We start from the raw sequence: 23662 nt of genomic DNA, 5'->3' as shown, positions 1-23662 counted from the left end.
TACCTAGAACTGGATAATTCCTGTGCAGAAATTGCAGTATTTCCTGCTGGATTGGAATACGGCTGTCCAGAAGGGAAATGCAGCTTCACTGACCCCCCCACTTTCCCCTTCTGTTTTACATTTATTCCATGAACACCCTCAAGATATTCGAGAATCCCAGAACATTTATTTTATATATAGTTCGACAAACAACATCAAGGCAATCTGGATTACCTTGTAACTCTCAAATTTACACCCAGTGAGTTCCAGGAGCAGGAAAGTGGAATCACAAACAAGTCATTTCAGATCTGGATGAGTCCTCCAGACATCTTTTTGATTGGGTGCCAGGTTTGTCACGGTGATCAGTCCCACCTCAGCAGTCATTACTGTGTGAGGCCTCAGATCATGGTAACTAGCTTGAAGCTCCCCACTTCTTTGGTGGGGACAACATTGATGAAGGTTTTGTAAAGTACTGCCCCTCTGGGTAGACAACAGATCACGTCACTGCTCTCTTGGCTTTCGGGTGGTGGCACGTAGACCTCCTTGGTGAATCGCACAATCCCATCCTCCAGAGCATAGAGAGTTTTGTTACAACCTATCCCCACCTGGAAGAGATGAGCAGTATATTGTTAGAAAGGGAAGGAGGTGTTTAGGTCACTAGGTATTTAACAAAGTGGATCGAGCCATTGGTCCAACTAGTCTGGTGTCTGGACTTCAGCAATGGCCAGGCCTGATGTTTCAAAGGAAGGCAATACACACTAGCCACTAGGGAACCGCAGACAATTCTGCACGCTGTGGGGATGAGGGAGGAGAGATTATTCTAATCCTGAAGCCTGACAATTGATTACCCTTAACTTCAGGTACAAATCTTTCAATTGTAATAGTCAAAATTCTCAGTTGTTTACTAACTCTGGCTCATGCTCTGACATGGTTTTGGATGAACTATAAGAAGTGTTTGGTGATGAAACAATGATTTCAGGATTCTGTAGAATGCAACAGAGAAGAGCCCTGATAAAGAGAAGCGGAGTTAAGGCTTGATTCTGCACTTTGCTCAGGAGAATTGTAGTAGATGAAAAAGTAACTCACATGAGCCCCTGGATGCCAGCGTATCACCCGCTGGGTGGCTAATGTGTTGCCTGCATGAACAAAGGCACCTGCAACAGAGTTATATGGATTCAGATTACAAAAGAATAAGTGTCTCTATAGCCTGAGAGCTGGTGGAATAAGAACTGCTCAAGGGCTCACAAAGCCAGCCTTGCTTGGGATGTTTAAGAACAAATTATCCCAAACTCTAAAAACATTTAAACTAACAATGCTCCTACCAGGGAATACAGGGCAATTGCAATGGCAAAAAGCAATTTTAACCTTTGAAAAAATTAGTTTGAGGGTACAAGGCATTTTCTGTTTGCTGCAGGCATTTTTTTTTTATTGCCTTTTACATCAGTTTTTCTATCAGCAAATCTACCCTAATTGTTAGGCACTCAGTTACAGGCATCTGTACTTTGGCTTCTACTAAGCCTCATAATTCTCCTCTTTATAAATACTTGAAATGCCCAGCTTCTGAGCACAGTGTGAGGGGAAAGAGCACTTAACTTATCAGGTGCCCCCTGTAGTGTTCCTCCTCCCAGCTTCCCCAGAGACAGGCTAAGTTAGAACCAACGCATGTTTCTTATTGGCAACTTCAGTTTGCTGCACGTAGGCAGATCTGGGAGTGAGCTTGTGTCACTTGGGCCTCCTGCTGGCTACGCTCACAATGGTGGTTATGTATGCAGTGTTGTTGCAATTAATGGTGGTTAAACCTTTGAGTTTCTTTCTTTTGTAAAGAGTCACAAACAACCCCTCCCATCTGAACTCTGAAACACATGGCAGTTTCACATATAACATTCCCCAATAACCTGGTAACTGGTGGAGAACACATTCCAGAGTGTGTAAAGCAGCTGGACGGATGGACGGACAAACCGACCTACCATCTGTTTTCTTGAAGCCATAGCGTTTCCCTGGACTGCGACCACCAAGATTTTTTGAGCTGCCTCCACTCTTCTTGGATGCGTATCTCACCGCAACTGCACTCACCTGCGGAGCAGCCAAAACTGTATTTGAAGGAAGAAAACATTTTTTAAAATTATTATCTATAACAATGAATTCAAAATGGGGCAAATATTTATTTTCCTTTTACATCAGAAAAATACATTAATTCAAAGCTCAGTCATTTCAATACAAATGTCAAAGCCAAAGGCAGAAAAAAACCCTTAGAATAAATGTATTAGATAATTCATATTTAACCCATTACGTGCATCTCACACAACCAAGACGTACTTCAGAAAGCATCCTTCTATCTACATGGAGCAGCAGAACTCTTAGCAGTGCATCTAAATGCAAACATTCTGCTATTTTATTTGTTCTGGCCATGCACTTTAAATCCCTGAGCCACAGAAACGGTTACAGAAATCAACAATCAATGTAGTCTACTGATACGAGCACAGAACTGGGATTCAGGACACATGGGGTTTATCTTCCACTAACTTGCTCTGCGAACTTGAGACAAGTCACACATAGTATATGCCTCAGTTTCCCCATCTGTCAAATGGGTATTAATATTTAATCTCACGTTTTAAGGCTTAGTTATTTAGCGTCGGTAAACAGCCCCACATAAATGTCTGTAAAATGCTATATTTAACAGCCCCCATAAATGTCTATAAAAATGCTAAATTTCGTTGTCAAGACCCTGATACAGGATAATACATAAACATGTATATAACTACTGTCCTAAATAGGAATGAATTTAAGCACATCCTCTAGTATCCAAGGCCTGGGATAAAAAAATTAAGTTGTTACAGTAAGTGATTCATCTTTCCCCTCTTTGGAACACGTCGTCTTTTCACATCACAAAGTTCTTCCATTAAAAACCAAATACACAAAATCCATTGTCAATAAATACATTCAAATTTTTAAAATCAAGAAAGTCTGACTCTTTTTTGAGTTCCATTTCATAAGACGTGTATTGGATATAATCAGTTTTTTCACACAATCAACAGCCATTTTCTCTTTATTCTAAATCCTTCTATTCAGCTGTCTAAATAGTGTGCTAAACAGTGGTTACCACAAGAATCTCATCTCTTTATTCAATGAATAGCAGTGGATTAATTTCATCTTAATTAAATTATCAGATACCCTGCAAACTACAAAGTTTTTTTTTGGGGGGGGAAGGGGAGGGTGTCTTTATAAAGAACTATTCACTATATATGTTTAGAATACATTAAGTAAAAGAAAGGTGCTGTGGCTTAGAGAAATAGCAGTAGAATAGGGAAAACTAAGTAATGGGATTTATAGAGCTCCTTGCTGAGTATTTTTACTAGGAGGGATTAAATTTAATCCTTATCTAAGAAACTAACTACCTTTTATTTCCAGTGTAATTATTTTGTATTTTAAAATCACACAGTGCATTGGTATAGTATCTCATGTGATGACATCAAAGCACTTTACAAATATAAAGTAAGCCTCACAACATAAAATGTAGTAGGAAAGTATTCCCATTTTATAGATGTGTAAACTAAGGCACAAAGCTCAAGGGACTTGCTCAAAGTCTCACTATGAACAGTGACAAAATTCTGAGTCCCTCACAGAGAATGCCCTGCCAGCAGCTCTGGTTTTTGTTTTTTAAATAAAGGGCTTGAGCACCACTGCTGATTTAAGCTTGAGCACAACTGCTGATTGGAAGTGCAGCAGCATGGCACACAGAGAGAGGCAGTTTCCCAAATAAGCAGCTGCCAAGCCATGTAAATTTAGTTTACTTCATTTCAGCCAAAACCAGCCTTTTAATCTCCATGTGAAAACTAAACAGTAGTCAGTGCACATCACAGATGTACAGAAAACAAAACTGCAGGTCATTGGTCTGATTCCAGCCACCCCATTTGCCCCAGGCTTGGTGTGCCCTGATAGTACCAGTGGTGAAGGTACCATGGCCTGTTATGAAAAATTCAGAGCCTCAACCAAGTGATGTGCTGGTTGGAAATGTGTATGTGAAATTTCCTGGGTGAAACAAAGCTAAGCCCCCTACTTCAAAAACATTTCCAGGCCAATACACCATTTCCTTCCTCCAAATCCATGTTTTTTTCTACTCCAGCCCAGCACCTATCAACCCAGCACACTTCCCTTTCTACAGTATCTGATGGAGACTCTCCTAGGTGGCTTCTCTTCCATGCAGCTGTTCCTCAAACTCCAATAGATGGGTGCCAGGTTTGCCTCTGGCTGTAAGTTGAAAATGTATAGGGGTTTGGTTTTTTTTGGAAGGGGGAGTTGGGGAGCAGGAGGAACTGCAATGAAAAAATGGTTTTAGAGGCCTGCTCAAAAATGTTAAGATCAGTCTTCAGCCTAAGGCCAAGCTGGTTGCTGACACTAAAGCAGTTGCTGTACTATGGAGCCCCCACTCCCAAAATCCTGTTGTCTCTGCTACAAGAGGAACTTCCCTCCTCCATCTGCCAGCCAGAGTGCATGGGGGACATATTACACGATGCCTTGTTGGCCACTCCAGCAGCGCCAAAGAGACGGTGGCAAAGTTCATGCTGCTGCTCTACTGAGAGGGAGCCCTGCAGCTGCTGCAGCGCAAAGGTTCCCACCTCCTCAGACCCAGCTTGAAATCTGAAGAGGGAGCTCCCATTTGAGAGGGAGACTAGCAGCAACTCCTTGATCCACTCTTCCTAGAGCCAAAATTTCCTAACCCCATCTGACCAACTCCTCCACCTTAAGAACCAATGGAGACCTATTCCCCATCTGACCTCCCAGCCCACCATTTCAAAAGGAAATGGGGGTTAAGATGACAGGGAGGGACAGGAACAACAGACTCCTATTTTAAAAATTAAGAACTCGGATTTTCCTTCTTGGACACAAAGGCTGTTACGTTAAAGGGCCCACGTAAACCCATTCCAACTCATCCGTGAACAGTAAAAAGATAAACTTGAGCAGGTGCCGGAGGATTCCCTACAGCACACTCCTCAACGGGCCAATAAATGTAAAACCAGAATAATTCCACTGTAGTCCATGTGCAACCAGCATTTATAACATATATAACAGATGGCACCGCCCTGCCCCTCCAGCGCTAACAGCCGTAGGCCAGTCACTGGGATCGGGGGCTCACTGCCCGACCCCTTACAGCGTCCCCCTACCACTGCCTCTCCGCGACTACCCTGCACCCCTCCACTAATCGCCCCATCTCCTCCTCGCCCGGCCCCACACCCGACCTCCCCCGATCCTCCCCCCCTCCCCCAGCCCCACACCCGACCTCCCCCGGCCTGCCCCATCGCCCCCTCTCCTCCCCCGGCCCCACACCCGACCTCCCTCGGCCTGCCCCAGCTCCTCTTCCCCCGCCCCCCATTTCCCACCCAGGCCCCTCCCCCTCCGCCTCCCCCCCCCCCCCCCCCCCGGGGCCGACGCGCTCCCCGCGCGCACTCACGCAGCCTGTTCCTCGCCCCCCAGCTCCCGGCTAGTCCCAGCGCCGCCGCCGCCGCCATCTTCTGGCTCCCTCACTTCCGCTTCCGGGGTGGTGGGGACGCTTCCGGCGGCCGGCGCTGAGTGCCGGGTTTCCGGTCGGTCGGGAGTGGGTGGGACGCGGCGGCAGGTTTGAATGCGGGGCGGGCCAGGCTCGGACTCCTGGGTTCTCTCCGCGGCCCGGGGGGGCCGGCGGTACGGCCCCTCCCCAGGCCCCGTCTGCAGGACGGCGGGGGGTTCCGAGGCTGGGTGCCCCCCCCCGTGCTGAGCCCCTGCCCGCCGCCGGCCGCTCGTGGCTCCACTCCCCGTGACTCCGGTTCCGAGAGGCCGCAGCCGGCGCCCCTCGCTCGCTCGCCCGGAGCCGCCACGCGCCATGTCCCTGGAATCGGACGGGAGCGACGCCGAGGCCCTGCCGACGTTCACGTTCCTAAAGCAACAGCTCCCTGCGGCCGCAGGCGACCGCCGCCGCCAGCCTCCTCCCGCGGCGGGAACCGTGGTGATCTGCAGCTCTGACTCGGAGGGATCCCCGCCTCCTTCCCCTGGCGGGAGGAAGGTCCCTGGCAGGCAGAGGGGTGGCCGAGCCAGCTCCCGCCAGGGTGTGAGTGCGCGGCTGAGCAGTGCGAGTGAGGAAGAGGAGATAACGCCCTTGTCTGAAAGGTTAAGGGGGAAACTGGTGAACTGTAAATCCTCCAAAACGAGTCTTTCGCTTTCTGAGTGCCAGCAGCTGGGCCGCAGAGATGCAGCGCGTCAGGCGAGGGGTCCTGTGCTCCCTCAGCACAATGAACAGGTGGTTACCGAGTACAGAGACCAGGCGCTGCCAAAGGCCTTTGACATCCAGAGGAGAACCCCTGCCTCCTCCTGGGAAATGGCAGATAGTGACCCAGACGATGCCACACGGGATTCCAAAAGGCTGCCTTCGCACCGGCCTCCAGTTTGTCTATCAGACTCTCCAGTGCAAAGTAGCAGGTCTCTGGTGGCAGAGGCAGGTTCAGAAATGGCCTCTCCTCAGAAGAAGTCAAAACGCAGCCAGGAAGAGAGGAAGAGAGAGGCTGGTCAGGCAGCGTTGCAGAGGAGGAGAGAGCTGGAAGTGCAGAAGGGGCAGCAGGAGCAGGAGCGAGAGAGGAAGAAGGCTCTTGCCAACATAGTGAAGGCTCAGCGACCAGTGGAGTGCCTGAAACACATAACCGTGGTGCTGGATCCAGGTACCATCTTTCATCTCTTTGTCAATCCTGAGTTAATTGTCAGTCCTCATTGTGGACTCCTGACCTTTGCACCCATCTCAGTTCTCTTACAGGTAGAAGGAGGGGGGCAAATCCTCAGTGCTTTGCAGTCCATGGACTGTTGCTGTGTGATTGAGAGTCAGGCTGTTCCCTGTAGCATCACCTGGAGGAGGAGGGCTGTGTCATCTCAGGTAGGGGACCACAATGACTGAAATTCACACCTTTTTCTTCCTCTGTGCTTAGCACCTGGGGTTGTGTTGCCTGGTAATCTGCTGTTACTGGTGGTACCTTTGTGCTGTCTGTGAGCTACCCAGAGAATCTTAAAATGAGACTGACTTCTTTTTGCATGTGAAACTTCCCACTTGTTCTCACTAGCTGTCTTCTCCATACTATGTAACCAAACACTTCAAGACTTACCTCTCCCATCTCATCTCTTTTCCAGTCCCAATCACCTTGGCTGCTTTCTTCTCAAGCTTCATGTGAGCCACCTTTATCATTTCTGGAGGAAGATTTAGATTTCTCTTTGTTTCCTCTGTTTGGTGTGCCACAGAGTTCTGCTCCCAGTTGTACGTGTCTTTACGTCTCTTAACTCTGTAATGTGTTTTTCCTAGGTTTAACCTTTGGCATTATTTCTAGTGAGATAACACCCATCTCCACACCTGATTTGACTCTCTCTCTAATTGCTTGTGATGGCTCTATCAACTCCAGGCTGAGCCATAATTTTCTACTGCTGAATGTTCCAGAAATTAGTCTTCCTCCAGAGTTTAAAAACTCCTTTATTCCATGTCTCTGAAATCACTAAATTTGGACCATAAGCCTTGGCTGCTAGTGCAGACCTCTTGGAATGTTATCCTTGATCTGAACGCTTTCTGTTTGCCTCTCCCCTGAAACAATTCCAGTCATTTTCTTGGCCTTACTCCTCTGAAATCCTTACCTGCATCTTCAATCCCTTTCTGGACTATTCTAAATCCTTCTTCTTAAATCTCAGCTATGCTTTGGCCAGACTACTCTTCCTCCTGGAAGTGGAACTGTTACATCTCCATCCCACCTTCGCTGACTTCTTCTCCACCTTTGAATCCAATTTCAAATTCTTTCGTTGGTATTCAGGCTTATCGCTAGACATTCTCTCCATAAAACTTCTGAACTTGTGCCCATCTACTCCCCAATCACTCACTTCTCTTTCTTGTTCTCATCACTTCCCAGAAGGATAGCTGATGTTCTCTTTGAACTGGAACTTGCTTCCCTCCCTCCAAGCTACTGTGCGTTCCTTTGTTGAATCTTCCCTAGAGTGACTCTATGTAAAGCAGATAGAAACTATGTATTATGCTATATAAACACAATGAATTGTCCAGGTTCTCAGATCCTTGCTTTCTTCTGAACTTTCTTAATGTTTTCCACTTTGGTGTCACATTTCTCTGCTCCTTACGACCACACTAGTCTCTTGCTGTTTCTAGCCTTTTGCATGCTGTCTCTCTGATTACTAATAACTGATGCTGCATGTGCACTATAATACTCCTCAGCAGTCTGAGTAACTCTGCCTTCATGTCTCTCTTTAGCCATCCTGGCAGCGAGCAAGAGCATCAGCTCAAGGGAGGTGGATCATTAACAAGCTTTCAGACTGAAATGTTTCATGTGTGGCTAAACCCCTGGGTATAAATGAAGCTAGGATCAGAATAGGATCAGTTTCACTGATGCTTTCAATCCAACATGTGTTCAACTCTGGGTAGGTTGAAGAAAGCAGCTGGATAGAAGAACCCAATATCTTGGTTCTGCTTCGCCTGGAGGATTTTATATCTATGATCTATAGCTACAAACAGGTGAGGTTGCTCGTGATTTCTATGTGCTGTCTAAATGTGCCTGAATCAACAGTAGGGTTACCTATTTCTCTTTTTATGGAGGTTTGTTTTGGAGCCTGAGGGCAAATAAATCTTTTCCTGTTTTAAAAATATATGAATGTCCAATGCTGTCAAGCCTTCCAAACAGGTGAGAATGGAACCCCCCATTGCTGCTGTATTGAAAGGATGTCTGGGGAGTGCAGAAATTTCTCTGCAGGCTGAGGGGTTTGATGTAACTGCAGCACTGGAACCTGAGACTCCAGTTCTGCAAGTGGATCTGCGTGAGCAAACCTTTACATATACACAGTTTCAGCTGTAGAATTGGGGCCTGGAGTTGCTCTTTGCTAGAGCTGTCTTGGCCTGTATGATCAGAAAGGGGTTAAATGCTATTTTCTGACTCTCTTTGCAGGAAGTCCATGGTGGCACAGCAGGATCAAAAGAGACTTTACGGAGCTTTGTGGCCTGTGTCCTGGAGAGAGCTCCTGGAAAAACTCTAGCACTGGCTGTAGTTGAACTAGAAAAATATTTCAGGTTAGAATTCTTATTTGAGATTTCTATGCTGTTCTTTGGAGGATAAGTGCTGGCAGTGGCCCCAGCTAGAGTGCCACAGGTGTTCTGTATCATTACTTATGGGATTTCCTATAATCCCATGAAACATGAAAATCATGTAACCAGAGTTCCTCCACTGTTTCATGCAGCATCTCCTATTGGGGAAGGCTGGTAACTATGAGCTCTCCAGCAATCTGCACTCCTGCATCATTCCTACAATGTCTTCTCATCTGCTCCAGTGCCAGCAACACTCCTGAGCTATTCATTTTCTTCTCAGATCTCACAAAGGTCAGTCCCGGAAGAAGCTGCGACAAGCAGTGCTGAATGGAAGCCGAGCTGAAGGACCGAGGAAACAGAAAAAACGGAAGGAAAAGAAGGATTCTGGCCCAGAGCTGTCCAGGGTGGAAGTGGAAGAAGTGGGTAAACTTGGAGCGTTGTTCTCCTTTCCTGGCTCTCTCAGTGATTTAGCATTTTACCTGAGAAGACCCACTCTGGGGTAAGGGGAATTCAACGCTCCTTAATACGTGGGTTTGTGGGTAGAGCATTTCAGCCTCATCTCTCTAGCACAGGCAAAGAGGAACTGACCTGAACATATCTAATAGAAACAGGATAGGCCCAGGGATTCTGCTGCTAGTGAGAATCAGTAGTTGGTTCTGTGTCTTTCTCTTGGCTCTGTTGTGTCTAAGTCCGTTCTCTCGCACTCTTCTTGCAGCTAGGGAGGCAGCCTGAATGAGATAGAGATTTTCATCTGTGATTAGCTGCTAGAAGACCTAATGCTGCACATGAATCTCACCTCCCAGGAGACCAGCATGTCTCCTCCATGTCAATTCCAGAAGTCAGTTCCTTAATGTAGATTTCTGATGTAACCCCCATCATTCTTTCCAACCTCATAGATAACCCTAACCAGAGTGTATACAATAGGTGACAGTGGACACTGGATGGGGTAAATGGTGCAAAACAGAGGTCTCTCCATGGAGGAGTTAATTTGCTACAACTGAAATAGCATTAAACTGACATGTAATACATTTTTCTATAAAGCAACCCAAGAAGCAATGGATAAAACATCCCAAACTGCATCTTTGAATGCTTTAAACTAGCCATTCCCATGGAGATAGGGCTGACTTGAGGCAGCCTTCTTGTTCTCCAGCAGGCTGTAATATGGGACTGGGGTAGTGTCCCAGAAACATCTTGCCCCTTCTGATGCGAAGTCCTATGAAGGCCCCTGTCGCTCCACAATCTTGTATGTGTTTGTTGGTTTCTTGATCAAGTGTAGCTATTTTTAGAGGCTTCTTGGGTTCACATCCCTTCCCAAAACATCCCCTGAAGCAAAAAGGTTAGGGATTGGATTTGAGGCTGGTGCGTGTGAGAGGAGGTGATGAGTCGCCTCACTCACTCTTGGGCCCTCTCTCATCTACAGGCACTGGTGGATCTGCAGCTTCACACAGGAGTCCAGCTTAGACTCCTCGAAAGTTGGAAGGAGCTTGGAGACTTTGCCAGTATGTTCACCAAAGCTGTAGCTGAAGCACCATTCAAGTGAGTGAGAGTATGGGATTTATTTCGTGAGCCATCTTGCTTTTGGGGATATGCTCAGGAGAGGCCTCATTTCCATGAGTATTGGAGGGGACTGTCAGTCATGTGATCTTACTTCAGTGCTTCACAGTATAGTACATTTTTCAGATATGTCTTTGGTGCCAAAAAAAAAAAGTGGGTGTTCTTAACTCAGGTTAGCAAATCACATTAAAATAGCAGTGAAGACACAATGACTTTAGTTGAACTTGGGATAGCAGCATGAGTTAAAGCCTGTAAGGCAGCTTGGGGTTGAATGTGAGTTGCTAACATGAGTTAAAAGCTGAGTTGTTGTGTCTTCACTGCTACTTTAACCTGAGTTAAGAACACACTTTTTTCATAGTAAAGATGCATCTTCAAAGACCAGGCCGTGCTGAGTTACCATTGATGAGATGCCTTAAACGCAAACAATGTTAGCGCGTCTTGCATTGAAACAGGTGGTGCATTTGGGGTTACTTTCCCAAGAGCTTGTTTTGCCTACTCAGTATTGGAGTCTGACTTGAGAGTGTCAAGTAAAGCTATTGTCAAGCTGTGTTTGGCGGTGGAAAGGGGATGTAAATAAGGGTGGACTCTGCCCTGTAGCTGGATTCCATTGCTAGAGCATCAACTTCTATGCTTGACCCTGAAAATATTTGTGGCTGAGAGGTGTCACAGAGGCAGAACCCTATTTAATGAATGACCATAAGAAAACACTGTTGTAATTATGTTCTTACAGCCGCAATCTCACAGGTCACTCCCCAGCAGCGTAAGGTTGAACTCCATGATATGCTCTCATCACAGCAACTTCAGCATTTGGCTGACAGCAGCATCCATGAACACACACAAACCTTTAAAATGCCTTTATCACTGCTTATAACATCCCTTTGACAGCTTGAATTCTGTTTCCCAGATTGCATGTGCATTGGTTTGTCACAGGGTTGCTCATGAGTGCTGGGATATTGGTGTCGAGAATAAAAAACATGGATTATTTGGGTCAGTTTCTGCCCTATACCCAGTCCTTTTTGTGCTGCTCCAATAGCCCAAAGGGGACCTGAGGCTGCTCTTGCTAAGGGGAATCCTGGGTAGAACAAAGCCAGCATAGTTGCCTCTGTGCCCCTTGTTATAGCTGGTCCTGCTTCCGACGTGCCAAGCTCTCTGGTTATTTTCCACTGCAATAAAAGGATCTTGCTAACACTTGTAGGGAAGGTACGTCAGATTTTGAACATCTACCCTGATACCATTGATCTCTCTAATTCTAGGCTGGATGTGAGGCTTCCCTGATCTGTGGCCATTGTTTTTCTCTCCTTATCTACTGAGAGATGCAAAGATTGGTTTTGTGATTGTCTTGTTCTCCTTCCCTTCTATGCCCTCTGCAGGCTAGAGCGAGAGAAGACAGGCTTCTCCTTCTACCTGGAGAGTGAGTGGTGTGGAGGTGTGAAGGTGGACCGCTCAGGGAAGGGACTCTCGCAGGTTTGGAAGAGGCAGATCCAGCAATTCAACCGGGTCAGTCTGGAGATGGCTAGCGCTATTGTGTCTGCCTACCCTTCCCCTCTGCTTCTGAGTCAGGTAAGGGCACTCCCTGCTTACTGATAAATTGTGTGCACATCGCTCACTGGTGCAATGAGGGGAAGAATGTGACTTATGTTAAATAACTTCATAGAGATTAATTCTGAGACATTGATCCCCTGTCACCTTAGAGTACTTTATCTGAAACACCCAGCCCCCTCATGACAGTGTGTGGTGTAACTGTGGCAAACCCTTTGTACTTCCATAGCACCTTTCAGTGGTAGTTGTCACAACACTTCAAAAAATGGGCATTATCCCCATTTTACAGAAAAGAAAAGTGAGGCACAGATTGTGACCCAGCCTCAGCATTCCAGTAAGTGACAGAGCCAGGAATAAAATTCCGGTTTGCTAATTCCTCTGCTCTAAGCATTAGGTTGCAGGTGAGGGAGATACTGACGCCAAGAAGGAGAGCTGTTTATATGGGACACTAGAGTAAGCTGTGGAAAAACTGGGACTGCCTGATAGGCCCTTTTCCTGTTCATGCCAACCTTTCCTCCCTCCCCCCAGATATTTGAAGTAATTAGTAAGGAACTTTCCCTTGTGCTTTTGGCAGGATGTATCTTAAACATGAATGTTTCAGACGGGAGGCACACCTGCATATGAAAATTAATCTGGAATAAAGCAGGGTGTAAATTTAAATCAGACTAACAACCTGTGGATGCTCTGATTCCAAAATTAGCTTTGGCTTGATCTACTTTGGAAGCGGATTAATATAATTTGGGATAAGAGCATCTACACTTAGTCAATCCAGAATAGCTATCCTGGATTAACTCCGTGTAGACAGGCCTCTCTCAATTTGTTGAAACACCTCTCACCAGTGATGACTGATGCAGAGTTTGATTCAAAGGCTTTAAATGCAAGTGATGGTTAACTTCAGTTCACAGAGATGCTGGAGAAAATGACTTCTCTGCATCTATTGGCTTTGGCAGAAAGTCAGACTGGTGTTCACAGCAGAATGAAGAGACGACCTCTATCTTACTGAAGTTCCTTCCCTCACTTGCTTGAATAAGAGTTTTCAATTGCAGAGAGGGAAAACAAATCTCCAGTCATGCATAAGTAAAGCAACCCTGGCTGTTCTAGGTGTGTCCAGGCTACAGTTTTTTTTCTGTTGCAGTTGTGTGCCTGACAGTCCTAACAGTGCACGTAGTCTGTACTTATTGAATTCCTGCTGACAGTGGGCGATGCCTCTTGACTACCAAGTGAGGTCTGGAGGGAGAACTGATGAAAGGCGGGTAAAACATGAAAAGGCTGAAGCAGTGAAGGAACCCTTCCCCTCTGATGTCCTTTGTGGACAAAGGAACATGACAATGGATGAAATCACCCTTCCTTTGTACTGTTTGTAGGCCTATCAGAGATGCCTTTCAGAGCGAGAGCGACAGAACATGCTAGCTGACATACCTGTGCGCCGTGGCGATGGTGTGACTGCCACATCTCGGCGGGTTGGACCAGAACTCTCCAAACGGATTTATCTGCAGATGACCTCTCACAATCCTGACCTCTCTCTGGATGTCACTGGCTAGCCCCAGAAGACATGGATTTTACTGATTGCCTGGTTAAAACATATTCCTCTCCCTTCTGGGAAGAAGTGTTTTAGCTAATGAATGGAGTCCTGGTTCTTGCTTTAAAACTTAAAATCCACTGTTTCTCCAGCCTGCAATGGAGAACACGTCCCCTATGGCACAAGGATGCCTGAAATACTCTACCCGTCTGGTTTTCAGAAGGCACCTCAACATTTTCCTTGGCCAAGGCTATCATACTGCCCTCAAGTGCAATAGTGGTAGCTTTTCTGCCTGTGATAAACTGCATTTTCTGTCCTTGGGATAAATCTTCTCTACTCTTAGAAGTAGGTGGTTTGCTCTTATCAGGACTGCTGTATAGGGCCAGGTCTCTTCATGAGTCAAGCTATTTCCCGTGTCATCCTTTAAAGAAGCCAGCTGCCACTATTTGCCCTTTCCTATATCAATGAGCTTAAAAAAAAACAAACCCTACACCTAGTAGGGAATGGACATTGGCTCATTCATAGCTGTCTAGTAACACTTGCTGGAAACAGTACAACCCTATAGTCAGTCCCATTAGAGTGGGAGAATTTTCTCTCTAGTGCATAAAGGAAGAAGCTTTTTCCCCCTCTGCACCCTTCAACAATGAAAGATGCTTTGTACCCCACTCAGGTACAAAATTTAGAGCTGCACTGACTCAAAGGCTCTAGCCAAAATTTGATCGACTGGTGCCTGAACTCTGATTTATGGATTAGAGAATAAGCTGATCTTTAATCGGCTTCATTTTCAGCAAGAGATGCTTTAAGATACGGAGCATCTGCCTGTGGATATGTGTATTTAACTTCCCCTGAAGCCATCAGCACTCAAATGCATGTGGGGGGGCAGCTGAGGTCTTTCAATATTCATGTAACAAAGCAATGATTGAAATGAGTGCTAAGTAAAGTCAAATATTGTGCAACGCATATAATTATCCATTGCACTAGTGCCACTTCAGAAGAGAAAATATCCATTTTTTGTTACTACATCTATGCTGGGATCAGCACTAGAGTTAAATGATTTTTTTGCATTGCCCTTAATGCTTTTGGGCTAGTCATGCTGTTAGTCTGTGATGAGTGCTACAGCTCTTTCTGCCATGAGGCAAACTTCATGAACAGTTGTTGGGTAGAACACTCTCTACTGGAGACAACCTTTACCTATGATGGGATATTGATGGTTCATAGTTGCAGCACCTCAGCATAACATGCTATTCAGATACAAAGCAAGCACCTGTTGCAGCATGATGGTGATAGTTTATGGTACAAAGGTTAAGATATTTCATGTATGAACTTGCCTCTGAGCATTAGGTAGTGCGCCCCTGGGGCACTTAGGGCTGTATCTTCCCTTTAGCTGAAAGCCCCTCGCCACTATCTGTTACAGTGGAGCTAGGGTGCAGCAGCCGTAGCTTTTGTCCATTTGCATTTAATAGCACAGGTGACAGCTTCTCCCAACAGCACATCAGAGGAGGAATTAAACACTGGGAATGTGAGTGGAGCAAGTCCTCACGTGGTCATGCAGTAATCCCACATGCTACTGTACAGCAACAGAACTGCTGTGCTGCATCACAAGGGCATAAGACACCAGACGTAGACTGTTACACATTAAACACTTGGGCAGTACAATCCTATACAGCTAAGGCCATGGGAGACACTGTGACCTACCACAGTGAGGATGCTAATGTGACACTGGCCAGCGTGAGACACTTAATGGACTTTAATGTATGGTGGGCTCTCCACAGCCCGGCTGTCTTACTGACTATCCTACTGTCCCCCACTGATTAGTACTGTGCCTAGCATAGGGTGGCAGGGAAAGGTTCCATTACCCTTCTGGAGCCTGCTCTGGCTCAGGGAAAACCAAGTTTTTCCTTCGTATAGCTTCTTTGTTGGCACTAGTTTGCTCAGGGTCATGGTCCCATTATGGTGTAATAGTAAAATATCTGTTAGCAGGCAAGACCCTAATCAAAACTGAGACCCTGTACAAACGTGTGTAAGCCATGTAAATATCCATCTTGGAATCAGACACCAAACTGTTGCAAAAACTGTTATATTGACACTGCTGACAATTCTTATTTCAATAGCATTTCATGACTCCTCCACTCTGATGTATGAATACACAGCCATCCTACATACTTCAATTGGTCCTGGAGTGGGCTTATATTCCTATACCATACAGCCACACCACCACTGATTTTAGCAAAGGTTTGCATGAACAAAAGTGTCAGCAAGATGGTTACTCAATCAAAATACTCCACCTTCTTTCAGGGCCATAGTTACCCAGAAGGCTTTCCTCCCTCCTCTGCTGCCTGGCAACCTCCTGCTCCATTAGTAAGGGAGAGTGTTAACATGTTCTAATTTAATGTAGGCAAAGGACAGGAGTTGCAGACCAGCTGAGACACAAGCACAACAAAAATGATCTAAGCAGTAGTTCTGCTCGATTCTGAATGGACCAGCAAATCCAGTGCTGACTGATTAAAGGCAGTTTCACCAGAACACAATTCCATAGGAATTCTGGCTGTGTCAATGGTGGTAAGAGACGCTGACAATGCATGTGTCCAGGTGGCAGCGTCACTGCTGCGAGTTCTGATGTAATACATTTTGCACAATTTTGTGGCTTTGCAAAGCAGTTACCACATCCTCATAGAGAGCATTCACGCTGATGCACAGAGACTGACTCTGCAGCTCCGTCACCCGGCAAACAGCCACAGTACTAAGGGCACACAGCAATATCAAAAGCAGCAGCTTCAATAATGCTTGGAACCAGGAGCGCCTATGCTGGGGCAGCTGAGATGGATGAGAGGCTGATGAACGCTCTGTAATGATATAAATTGAGGAAAGAGAATGGAAACACCAAATAACGCATCAAGAGAAATCTGTATCATGTAAGCATCCTACATACCTATACGAGTCCTTTATGGTAAGATGCTATGCCACATGTTTAGCTCTCCCATAACAAGGAACAATTACTACACCATTTCAGATATCCTTAAGCTTTCATCTGGTCTAAACGTAAGTACAGGCCCCATCCACAAAGGATGAAACATTTCATATTTTTTTTCAGGAAGCAGGTATTTTGATCTCTCAGAAAAACAACCATTCTGCCCGCATCCAAAATTATCCAGATGAACAAACAGCTTTGAAGATGATGAAATGCATTAAATTCATGTTAAGAAGCCTTTTTTGCCAACGAGCTCTATACGTGCACATATTTTTAAAATATGTTCAATAAAGTCTTTTAAAGGCAGAGGAAATATTCGTTAGCAGCAATTGCAAAACTTTGAATCATGCACGTAAGTAATCAAGATCTCAATTGCAAAGATGGTGAAGTTCTGCTTGTTCTCCTAGAGCTATTCATACGTTGAAAGATTCTGAAATAACTGCGACTGTGGCCTGTTTCCTCCCCCCGCCCCCTTGACTATGTTTGATACAAGGAACTACTTCCTAACATTTTGCTACATAATCTGGCACTATCAAAAGCATGGTGGAGCTGCAGGCAGGCAAAACTTCCACTTATTTCCCTGTCACTGCCAAAATATAGATGAAAACAGTTACACCTCCTCCTTGGTGGATATTTCTCTATTGACTCTATGATTGACTTACTTGGGATCTCACTGGTTTCTCTTTTTGTTTGCATTTCCATTTCCTGCCTTGCAGCTCTTAGTGCATCATATTCCCGTCTCCTGCGTTCCTTCTCTTCTGCCTTCTCTCGCCTCCGTAGTTCCTTCTCCTGAGCCTCCCTTGCTCGCTGCTCTGCTTCACGCTTCTTCTCCATTTCTGTGGACCAACACAAACATTTTTTTCCTTTTGTAATCTCACTGTATGACTGCTTCTTCCCCACTTGGAGGGGAAAGCAATTAAATAACTGCCCCATTTTATTTTCCAGAAGTGCTGCATGCACTCCTTCTTTCAGATCTATTCTTCCCTGGAAGCAGTCTTTTGTGAGTTAGTGAAAAATCTACACATTCCTCACCCCTTACACTTTGTCAATAGCATCTCTCATCCAGAGATCTCACCACTTTACAAGTATTATCTTAGCCCCATAATACCATGTAAGAGGCAGTGTTCCCATGTTACATATGCATGAAATGGAAGCACAAAGGTCAAAGGGGCACAACTTAAATTTTGTTAATTTTAAAGAAATCCTAGTTTGATAGGACACTTTATATAGTATGCCCTGTTTAATTCCTTTTAAAAAATTAAGGGTTCTTCTGACTCCAATTCATATTCTTAAGGCCCTGTTTTGCAGAAAAGAAGCTAACCATGCACTGAGTATTGTCAGATGCAAAAAGTATATTGAAATAAATGTTTGTCACTAATTTTTCAATTATAGTAATCTTAGGTATTATGATTCAGTTTGTTAGCCTTCCTTTAAAGGTACATTTACATTCAAAGTTGGAGCCATAATTTATCACTGGTAACAGCAATTGTGCAAGCACTTTTGTGGACAGATCTCATGCATTTTTAGCTCTTTGAGGTAAAACAACCGAACCTTTTCTGCACTAGCACTTCTACTTATGGTGAATTAAAGCTCTGAACTTAGTGTAGACAAGGCCTACATGAAATATTCAGTGTGACTAGCAGTAAGACTCCCGTTCTCTTGCTCCAGCACTCAAACCACACTACCTTTCCAAAAAGAAAAGAAAAAGAAGGTGCATATGAAACACGATCCCCTTTAAGATAAGACAGTTCTCCAGTAGGATATATCAGCGTGGAAATCACAATCTCCAAGGCATACTGACGTAAAATCAGCCTCTAGGTTCTCTGGGTCTCCCAATACCTACTGGGAACCCAACAACCCATCAGGCCTTCCTATGGTTACCCAAATGATCCTCCAGAGACCCACGCGTTTCCTCTAGAGTTGGTCACAGGCTCCTCTCTCCTTTCACAGGTTTAAGCAGTTGGTTATCCAGGGATCTCTTTCTCCAACTCAAAACAAATTCTGTTGGTCAGCAGTGCCATGATATTTGAACAGTCTTTGTTAGCTGCCTTTGAAGAGCAGAATCAGCTGGTTTGGCCATGTAATCACTGGAAGCAGAAAAGAGCTAGAGTGGTAAGGGAGTTGGGGCTTCTTGTGCCTACCTCGCTCTGCTTGTAGCCTTCGTTGTCTTTCTCGATCCTGTTCAGACTGGATAGCTTTCATATGCTGCAGCACCTTCGAGATCCAAGACAAAAGCATGAGATCTATGCAAAGATTCATTGCACTGTCATCTTAATGTGGAAATAGCGTTACAATGCACCCGTAAGGGGGAGAAGGAATGCATTCCTCTGGGATTGACATCTAATTCTGTGGAGCAGAATACAAGTCCCAAGCGGCTCTTACACCAATGCCACAATATCCATGTTTGCCCCTGACAACCTCCATACTAAAGGAATGCATGGTCAGTACAAAAAAAACTGTCATTCAGTGGTGGGACCAGATAACATTTCAATTTATTTTAACAAATAGAGACACCAGACTGATTAAATGAGTTAAACATGAAAATGAATGATACAACCACCCACTTGATTTAAGGGAGACTGGAATAGAATCTAGGAGCCCTTGCTGCAGAGTTTAGGTCCAACTTGCCTCACAGCACACAGGGCTTTGACCATGAAAGTGAGGTAACAGACATGTTAATGATGAAGAAAGCTGTATAACAGATACTGATTCCACTTTTTTACACAAGAGATGAACCCCAGCCTGATGATGTCATCTACCAGGATACATACAAGTCTGATAAAGGAATGTGTACTAAAATCTGCATTGGGTTAGATTCTCAGCCAGTGCAATTTGGCGTAGCTCCATTGAGACTTCCATTACTTTGCTGAGTGTTCGAAGCACTGTCTCAGCTTTGGTCCCAAAGATGCTGCTACAGGATCAGACAAAATCTCACCATTAAAGAAATTCTTGCAGCCTATGCGCTGGTGCTTGGTGTGTGTCCACTGCTCCATGATCACATGGTTTTTCGGAGGCTGAAAAAGGTGATGTGATCCCTGCCTGAGGAATGGCAGAGAATTGCAGCAGCATAGGCTCCAATCTCCTCTAGCCCTGCTCCGTGGCTCCAAGCAGTAACTCTTTACACAAGCCTACAGATTGCCAGCACTTCCTCAGAAGTGCAAACCTGGGGATGGATGGTTTTTCTGAGTACATCTTTTTTCCTGGTGATCAACATTTAAATGCTCCCTCTTAATGCCACCTCAGGCTTAGAACCCTGCTTAGCTCACTTCCTAGATCTCTAGGGTCACGGCCGTAGTGAAATCATCACAGGATTAACAGTGTCATTGAATGGGACTCATTCCCTCAGGACCCTCCCTCATTGCCCTCCTGACTGATACCTTAAAAATTGCCATGTTGAGAGCCTCCAAGCAAGAGGAGGAGAAAGAACAGCCAAGGAATCCAAGTAGGAAGATAAGAATAAAATGCAGAGCAGTTTCCTTACTTTGATAGCGGCCTGTTTACACTGCTTCTCATCCAGGCAATCTCCTGCCACTTTGGCCAAGATAGGATCCAGGGGGTTGTCCTTCAGATCCAACCACTTCAGATTCTGCAGGAAGGAAATACAAATGGGACCAGGATAAAGTAGGCAGGCATCAGTACAGTCATAAACAAAGGGCACAAACAAGGCTGTGTTTATTCTAGAGAATCAAAGCTGAAACAAAGAGCTATTTGTCACATGAATGAAAGAGATATGGGAAACAAGTGCAGATTTCAAGCAGGAATCTAACTGTAACAGAACTGTGGATGTTTTGTCAGGGCAATGCTGCAGATCCCAATTACCTTTTGGAGCCCACAGTGGTCTGCTGGCAGAGACTGACATTTTACTAGAGAAATCAACTACAGAAGAATCATGAGACTCTGGGCTGCACTCCAAGACCTTATCTGAACTGCCTAGTAGAGGGGTTTTACCTTGAGCTGTGCAAAACTGACTGGCAGCATGACTAATCGGTTGTTCAGGAGGTCCAGGTGCTGCAAGTTAATCAGGCGACCAAAGTCTGAGGGGAGCTGCTGAAGCTGATTTTTACTCAGATCCAGTTTCACCAGGTGGGTCAAACTGCAGAAGTCCGACTAGAACCCAAACAGAAGTGAAGAAGTTTATAAGTTTGTCAATTACCTTTACTAAGGTATAACAGATGTAGCAGCTGTCAAATGCTGCACCTTGCAGGGAGCTGAGGAAGATCCACATGGGCTTGGGCTCATTACAAAGTTGTTTGTGTGATGGAGGAAAGTTACCCTCTTCCCCCTCTACCCTGGGACTGTGAAGTAGGGAACAGTGGATACCCTCCTAAACAGGGCTATACATAGCAATATAATTACAATGAAAATAAGACATTCAACAATGCTGTTGGTATCTAGCTGACAGAGCACTTTGGAATGGAAGCTGCTGTAATCTTCACTGAGTACACTCATTTTCTACAAGAAAGCACAGCTAATATGCTGTGCCAGCCAACCTCAATAAAAATCAGTCACTTATACTGGCCCATGTGTAACGGTGGCAATGCCACTCAGCCTCCCAAGAAGCTAAGAGAACTGATAGTTACCACACTCCCACCTGGTCCTCCCATGCAGAAGGATGATAGTACCTTTCAAAAGATATTTCCAAACAGACCCCACCCTCCTCCACAAAGCTTCTCTCTCATCTTACCGGTAGAGAAGTGAGGCTGTTACAGGACAAATCCAATATGGTAGCCTTTGGAAGGGCAGCCTGAAAAAGAACCAAGGAAACCTATATCAAAGCTACACTACTTTAATGCATTTGATACACTGCTGTTTAAGTTTCCATTTTAGTCTTTAAGATTTCTCCCCTACATGGAGTTTTAAGAATTCTCCAATTGCCACCATTCAAGCTACTTTTGAGAGTCTCTTACATCTCTCTCAAATTCAGGGGCTTATGAAAACTGCTCCCCAGGAAATAGGTTCTTCACCCAAAGCATCTGTTTAATCCACAATAGTTGGGAACCCTCTCTTCTTCAGGCCAGTTCAGCCACCAAAAGTCCAGAAGACAGGAAGAGTTCAAGGTTTCATAGCCCTCTCTTCCCCTTTTCTCAAAACCAGGAGAAACAGAGTGTGTGCCTGTAAACACAGAACTGGCACAAATGCACCTTGAGCTGGTAAAAACCACAAAACTTACACAGGGCCCAATGCAATCCCAGGAATCACCCCCACCTGCCCCCTTCTCCCCACCAGGACCAGTACAAAGACCTAGTGTAACTTCAGAGACTCCCCTGAAATATATTACTTCCCCCAGGAAAGACTCATACTGACCAGCTCTTTGACTGGCACCTCATTCAGGTCACTCAGGCTCAAGTCCAACTCATTGCCATCAAGTTTGTCTTTCAGGTTCACTCCTTTTCCTCCAGCTTTTGCCATGATCCTATTGACAGGTAAATAAAGAGTCTCAACTGGCTCAGCAAAGAGCCTTCCCATTCTTGGGAAGGGAAAAAGAAAAGGAACAGAGGAGGGGGCACCAACAGAAATTAACAAACCTACCTATTTTCTGTTAATCTGTATCTACCTAACAAGTACAGCAGGAGTAGTGACAGGGATATTTTGGTCCCCCTGGGCCATTCAGATCTTGCACTGATTCGGATGTCAGAGTGTTTACCAATTCATGCTAACTGTAGATGTGGTTTTTGCAACCTGTCTACTGGGAACTGGACTGACAGCCCATCAATGCATTTAGCACAGGATACTGAACAGCCCACCAAATGGGAACAACTACTGGTCGTTCTGCTTTACCAATTCAAGCTGGATACGGCCTGTCAACCTAGATGTGAGAAGCCCGAAAGAGATCATCAGTGTAGGTCATACCATGCACCCTGAAGCCTTTTCTGACTGAATGAGCAAGGGTTTTATTTTCTCAGAAATAACCCAGCCTCCTCTAATGGCAGCCTCCGTAGGAGCTCATGCCAGCATCTGCGCACCCTGAGAAGAGTGTGAGGTGTCTGTTTGTCCCACTGCCTGAGGGGTTGGTTTGAGTTTGTGGTGTTTTGTTGTTGTTTGGGGGATGGCGTGGGGGATGTTATCCCCAGGATGTTTTTAAAGAGAGCTCTCTGTGTGAAGGGGAGAAGTACCGGGGTGGTAACGTGATCTGGAGTGGATAGGGGTGAAGGAGGCACCGCTGAACAGGGCGTTCGCCCGGCTCCCTCGCTCTGCATCCCAGCACAGCCCGCCCGCACTGTGCTGCTGGGGAGGAAAGCAGGAAGGCGGGGCGGGGAGCATCCCCTCTGGGCCCGGGGCTTTACAGACACGAGCCTGGGTCCCCTCAGCCCCATCCCCCGTGGGAACACCCCGGCCAGACAGGGCTTCCCCCCAGGGGCCAAGAGAGAGCCTCAGACTGCCAGGCCTGCGCAGGCCCCCCCCCAGACATCCCCCAGTGCCCCCCCGATATCCCCCTCCCCCAATGCCCGCAGGCCCCCCCAGACACACACCCCCAGAGACCCCCCTCCCCCAATGCCCGCAGGCCCCCCCCCGAGACTCCCCCCTCCCCCAATGCCCGCAGATCGCCCCCCAGGCGCGGACCAGAGGCGGCGGAGCGCCCCCTCCCGCCGGGCCCCTGCACTCACCGCGCCGCCCCAGCCGCCGCCGCTCCACTGCCAGCCACTTCCGCATCCACGTCCCGGCTTAGCCCGCCAGCGCCAACGAGCCGGTCCGCTCGCCAAGAGGGCCCCGCGCTCAGGCCGGAGGAGGGGGCACGGCGGCGCCCCCTGCAGGGCCGGCGCCTCCCAGCTGCGGAAGGAGAGGGCGGGGCGAGGGGAGCCAGGTGGTGGTGGGGAGATGGCTCTTGCTAGCAGTCCTGGGTGATACTCTTTCCCCCTTAGTAGCTGTGTCTGATGGCGGCTCTGAAGCCCCATCATTAAGCCTGCACCGCAGCTGCAGCCGTTAGATAGATCTGACACTCCTCTGCTTAAGTTTCTGTTTGAGTCTCTCAGATTTCTCCCATTCAGGGAGTTTTACGAGTTCTCCCATTGCCACCCGT

The 23662-nt window shown here is 46.2% G+C and overlaps 3 protein-coding genes across 9 annotated transcripts; 1 reads left to right on the top strand and 2 right to left on the bottom strand.

Moving 5' to 3' along the window:
• Nucleotides 1–146: 146 nt before the first annotated feature.
• MRPL27 (mitochondrial ribosomal protein L27) lies at nt 147–5616 on the bottom strand. The gene is made up of 4 exons (XM_067547492.1): nt 5429–5616; nt 1947–2069; nt 1066–1133; nt 147–584 (listed from the first exon to the last, which is right to left on the bottom strand). Exons 1-4 carry the CDS (start codon nt 5484–5486, stop codon nt 378–380), a joined length of 456 nt encoding a protein of 151 aa, XP_067403593.1. The 5' UTR covers nt 5487–5616; the 3' UTR covers nt 147–377.
• Nucleotides 5617–5705: 89 nt separating this feature from the next.
• Nucleotides 5706–18735, top strand: EME1 (essential meiotic structure-specific endonuclease 1). 7 transcript variants are annotated; one of them, XM_067547485.1, is made up of 8 exons: nt 5706–6665; nt 6747–6874; nt 8411–8500; nt 8928–9049; nt 9345–9483; nt 10485–10600; nt 11989–12178; nt 18595–18735. In XM_067547485.1, the coding sequence occupies exons 1-8, from the start codon at nt 5837–5839 to the stop codon at nt 18598–18600; spliced, it is 1620 nt and encodes a 539-aa protein (XP_067403586.1). In that variant the 5' UTR covers nt 5706–5836; the 3' UTR covers nt 18601–18735. The 7 variants fall into 7 exon arrangements, with proteins under 7 accessions (XP_067403586.1, XP_067403584.1, XP_067403583.1 ...); XM_067547483.1 differs by lacking the exon at nt 18595–18735 and adding an exon at nt 16768–17474; XM_067547482.1 differs by lacking the exon at nt 18595–18735 and adding an exon at nt 13522–14269.
• On the bottom strand, nt 15976–23306 carry LRRC59 (leucine rich repeat containing 59). Its single transcript, XM_067547490.1, has 8 exons — nt 23250–23306; nt 21949–22057; nt 21329–21388; nt 20593–20751; nt 20126–20230; nt 18786–18858; nt 17307–17480; nt 15976–16519 (listed from the first exon to the last, which is right to left on the bottom strand). Exons 2-8 carry the CDS (start codon nt 22051–22053, stop codon nt 16275–16277), a joined length of 921 nt encoding a protein of 306 aa, XP_067403591.1. The 5' UTR covers nt 22054–22057; nt 23250–23306; the 3' UTR covers nt 15976–16274.
• Nucleotides 23307–23662: the final 356 nt, after the last annotated feature.

Source organism: Emydura macquarii, unplaced genomic scaffold (assembly GCF_026122565.2).
Source record: "Emydura macquarii macquarii isolate MOO-44397 ecotype Brisbane River unplaced genomic scaffold, CSIRO-AGI_Emac_v2 contig_1230, whole genome shotgun sequence".
NCBI lineage: Eukaryota > Metazoa > Chordata > Testudines > Chelidae > Emydura > Emydura macquarii.
This window is presented reverse-complemented; position numbering and strand designations above follow the sequence as displayed.

Coding starts and splice junctions, on each gene's coding strand:
- MRPL27 (XM_067547492.1), bottom strand. CDS start 5,486: ATGGCGGCGGCGGCGGCGCTGGGACTAGCCGGGAGCTGGGGGGCGAGG. Junction 2,070..5,428: donor GGGGGCGAGGAACAGGCTGC/GTGAGTGCGCGC, acceptor CTTCAAATACAG/TTTTGGCTGCTCCGCAGGTG. Junction 1,134..1,946: donor TGGCTTCAAGAAAACAGATG/GTAGGTCGGTTT, acceptor ACTCTGTTGCAG/GTGCCTTTGTTCATGCAGGC.
- EME1 (XM_067547482.1), top strand. CDS start 5,837: ATGTCCCTGGAATCGGACGGGAGCGACGCCGAGGCCCTGCCGACGTTC. Junction 9,050..9,344: donor GAACTAGAAAAATATTTCAG/GTTAGAATTCTT, acceptor TTTTCTTCTCAG/ATCTCACAAAGGTCAGTCCC. Junction 10,601..11,988: donor GTAGCTGAAGCACCATTCAA/GTGAGTGAGAGT, acceptor TGCCCTCTGCAG/GCTAGAGCGAGAGAAGACAG.
- LRRC59 (XM_067547490.1), bottom strand. CDS start 22,053: ATGGCAAAAGCTGGAGGAAAAGGAGTGAACCTGAAAGACAAACTTGAT. Junction 20,752..21,328: donor ACAGCCTCACTTCTCTACCG/GTAAGATGAGAG, acceptor TTTGGGTTCTAG/TCGGACTTCTGCAGTTTGAC. Junction 20,231..20,592: donor TCAGTTTTGCACAGCTCAAG/GTAAAACCCCTC, acceptor TCCTTCCTGCAG/AATCTGAAGTGGTTGGATCT.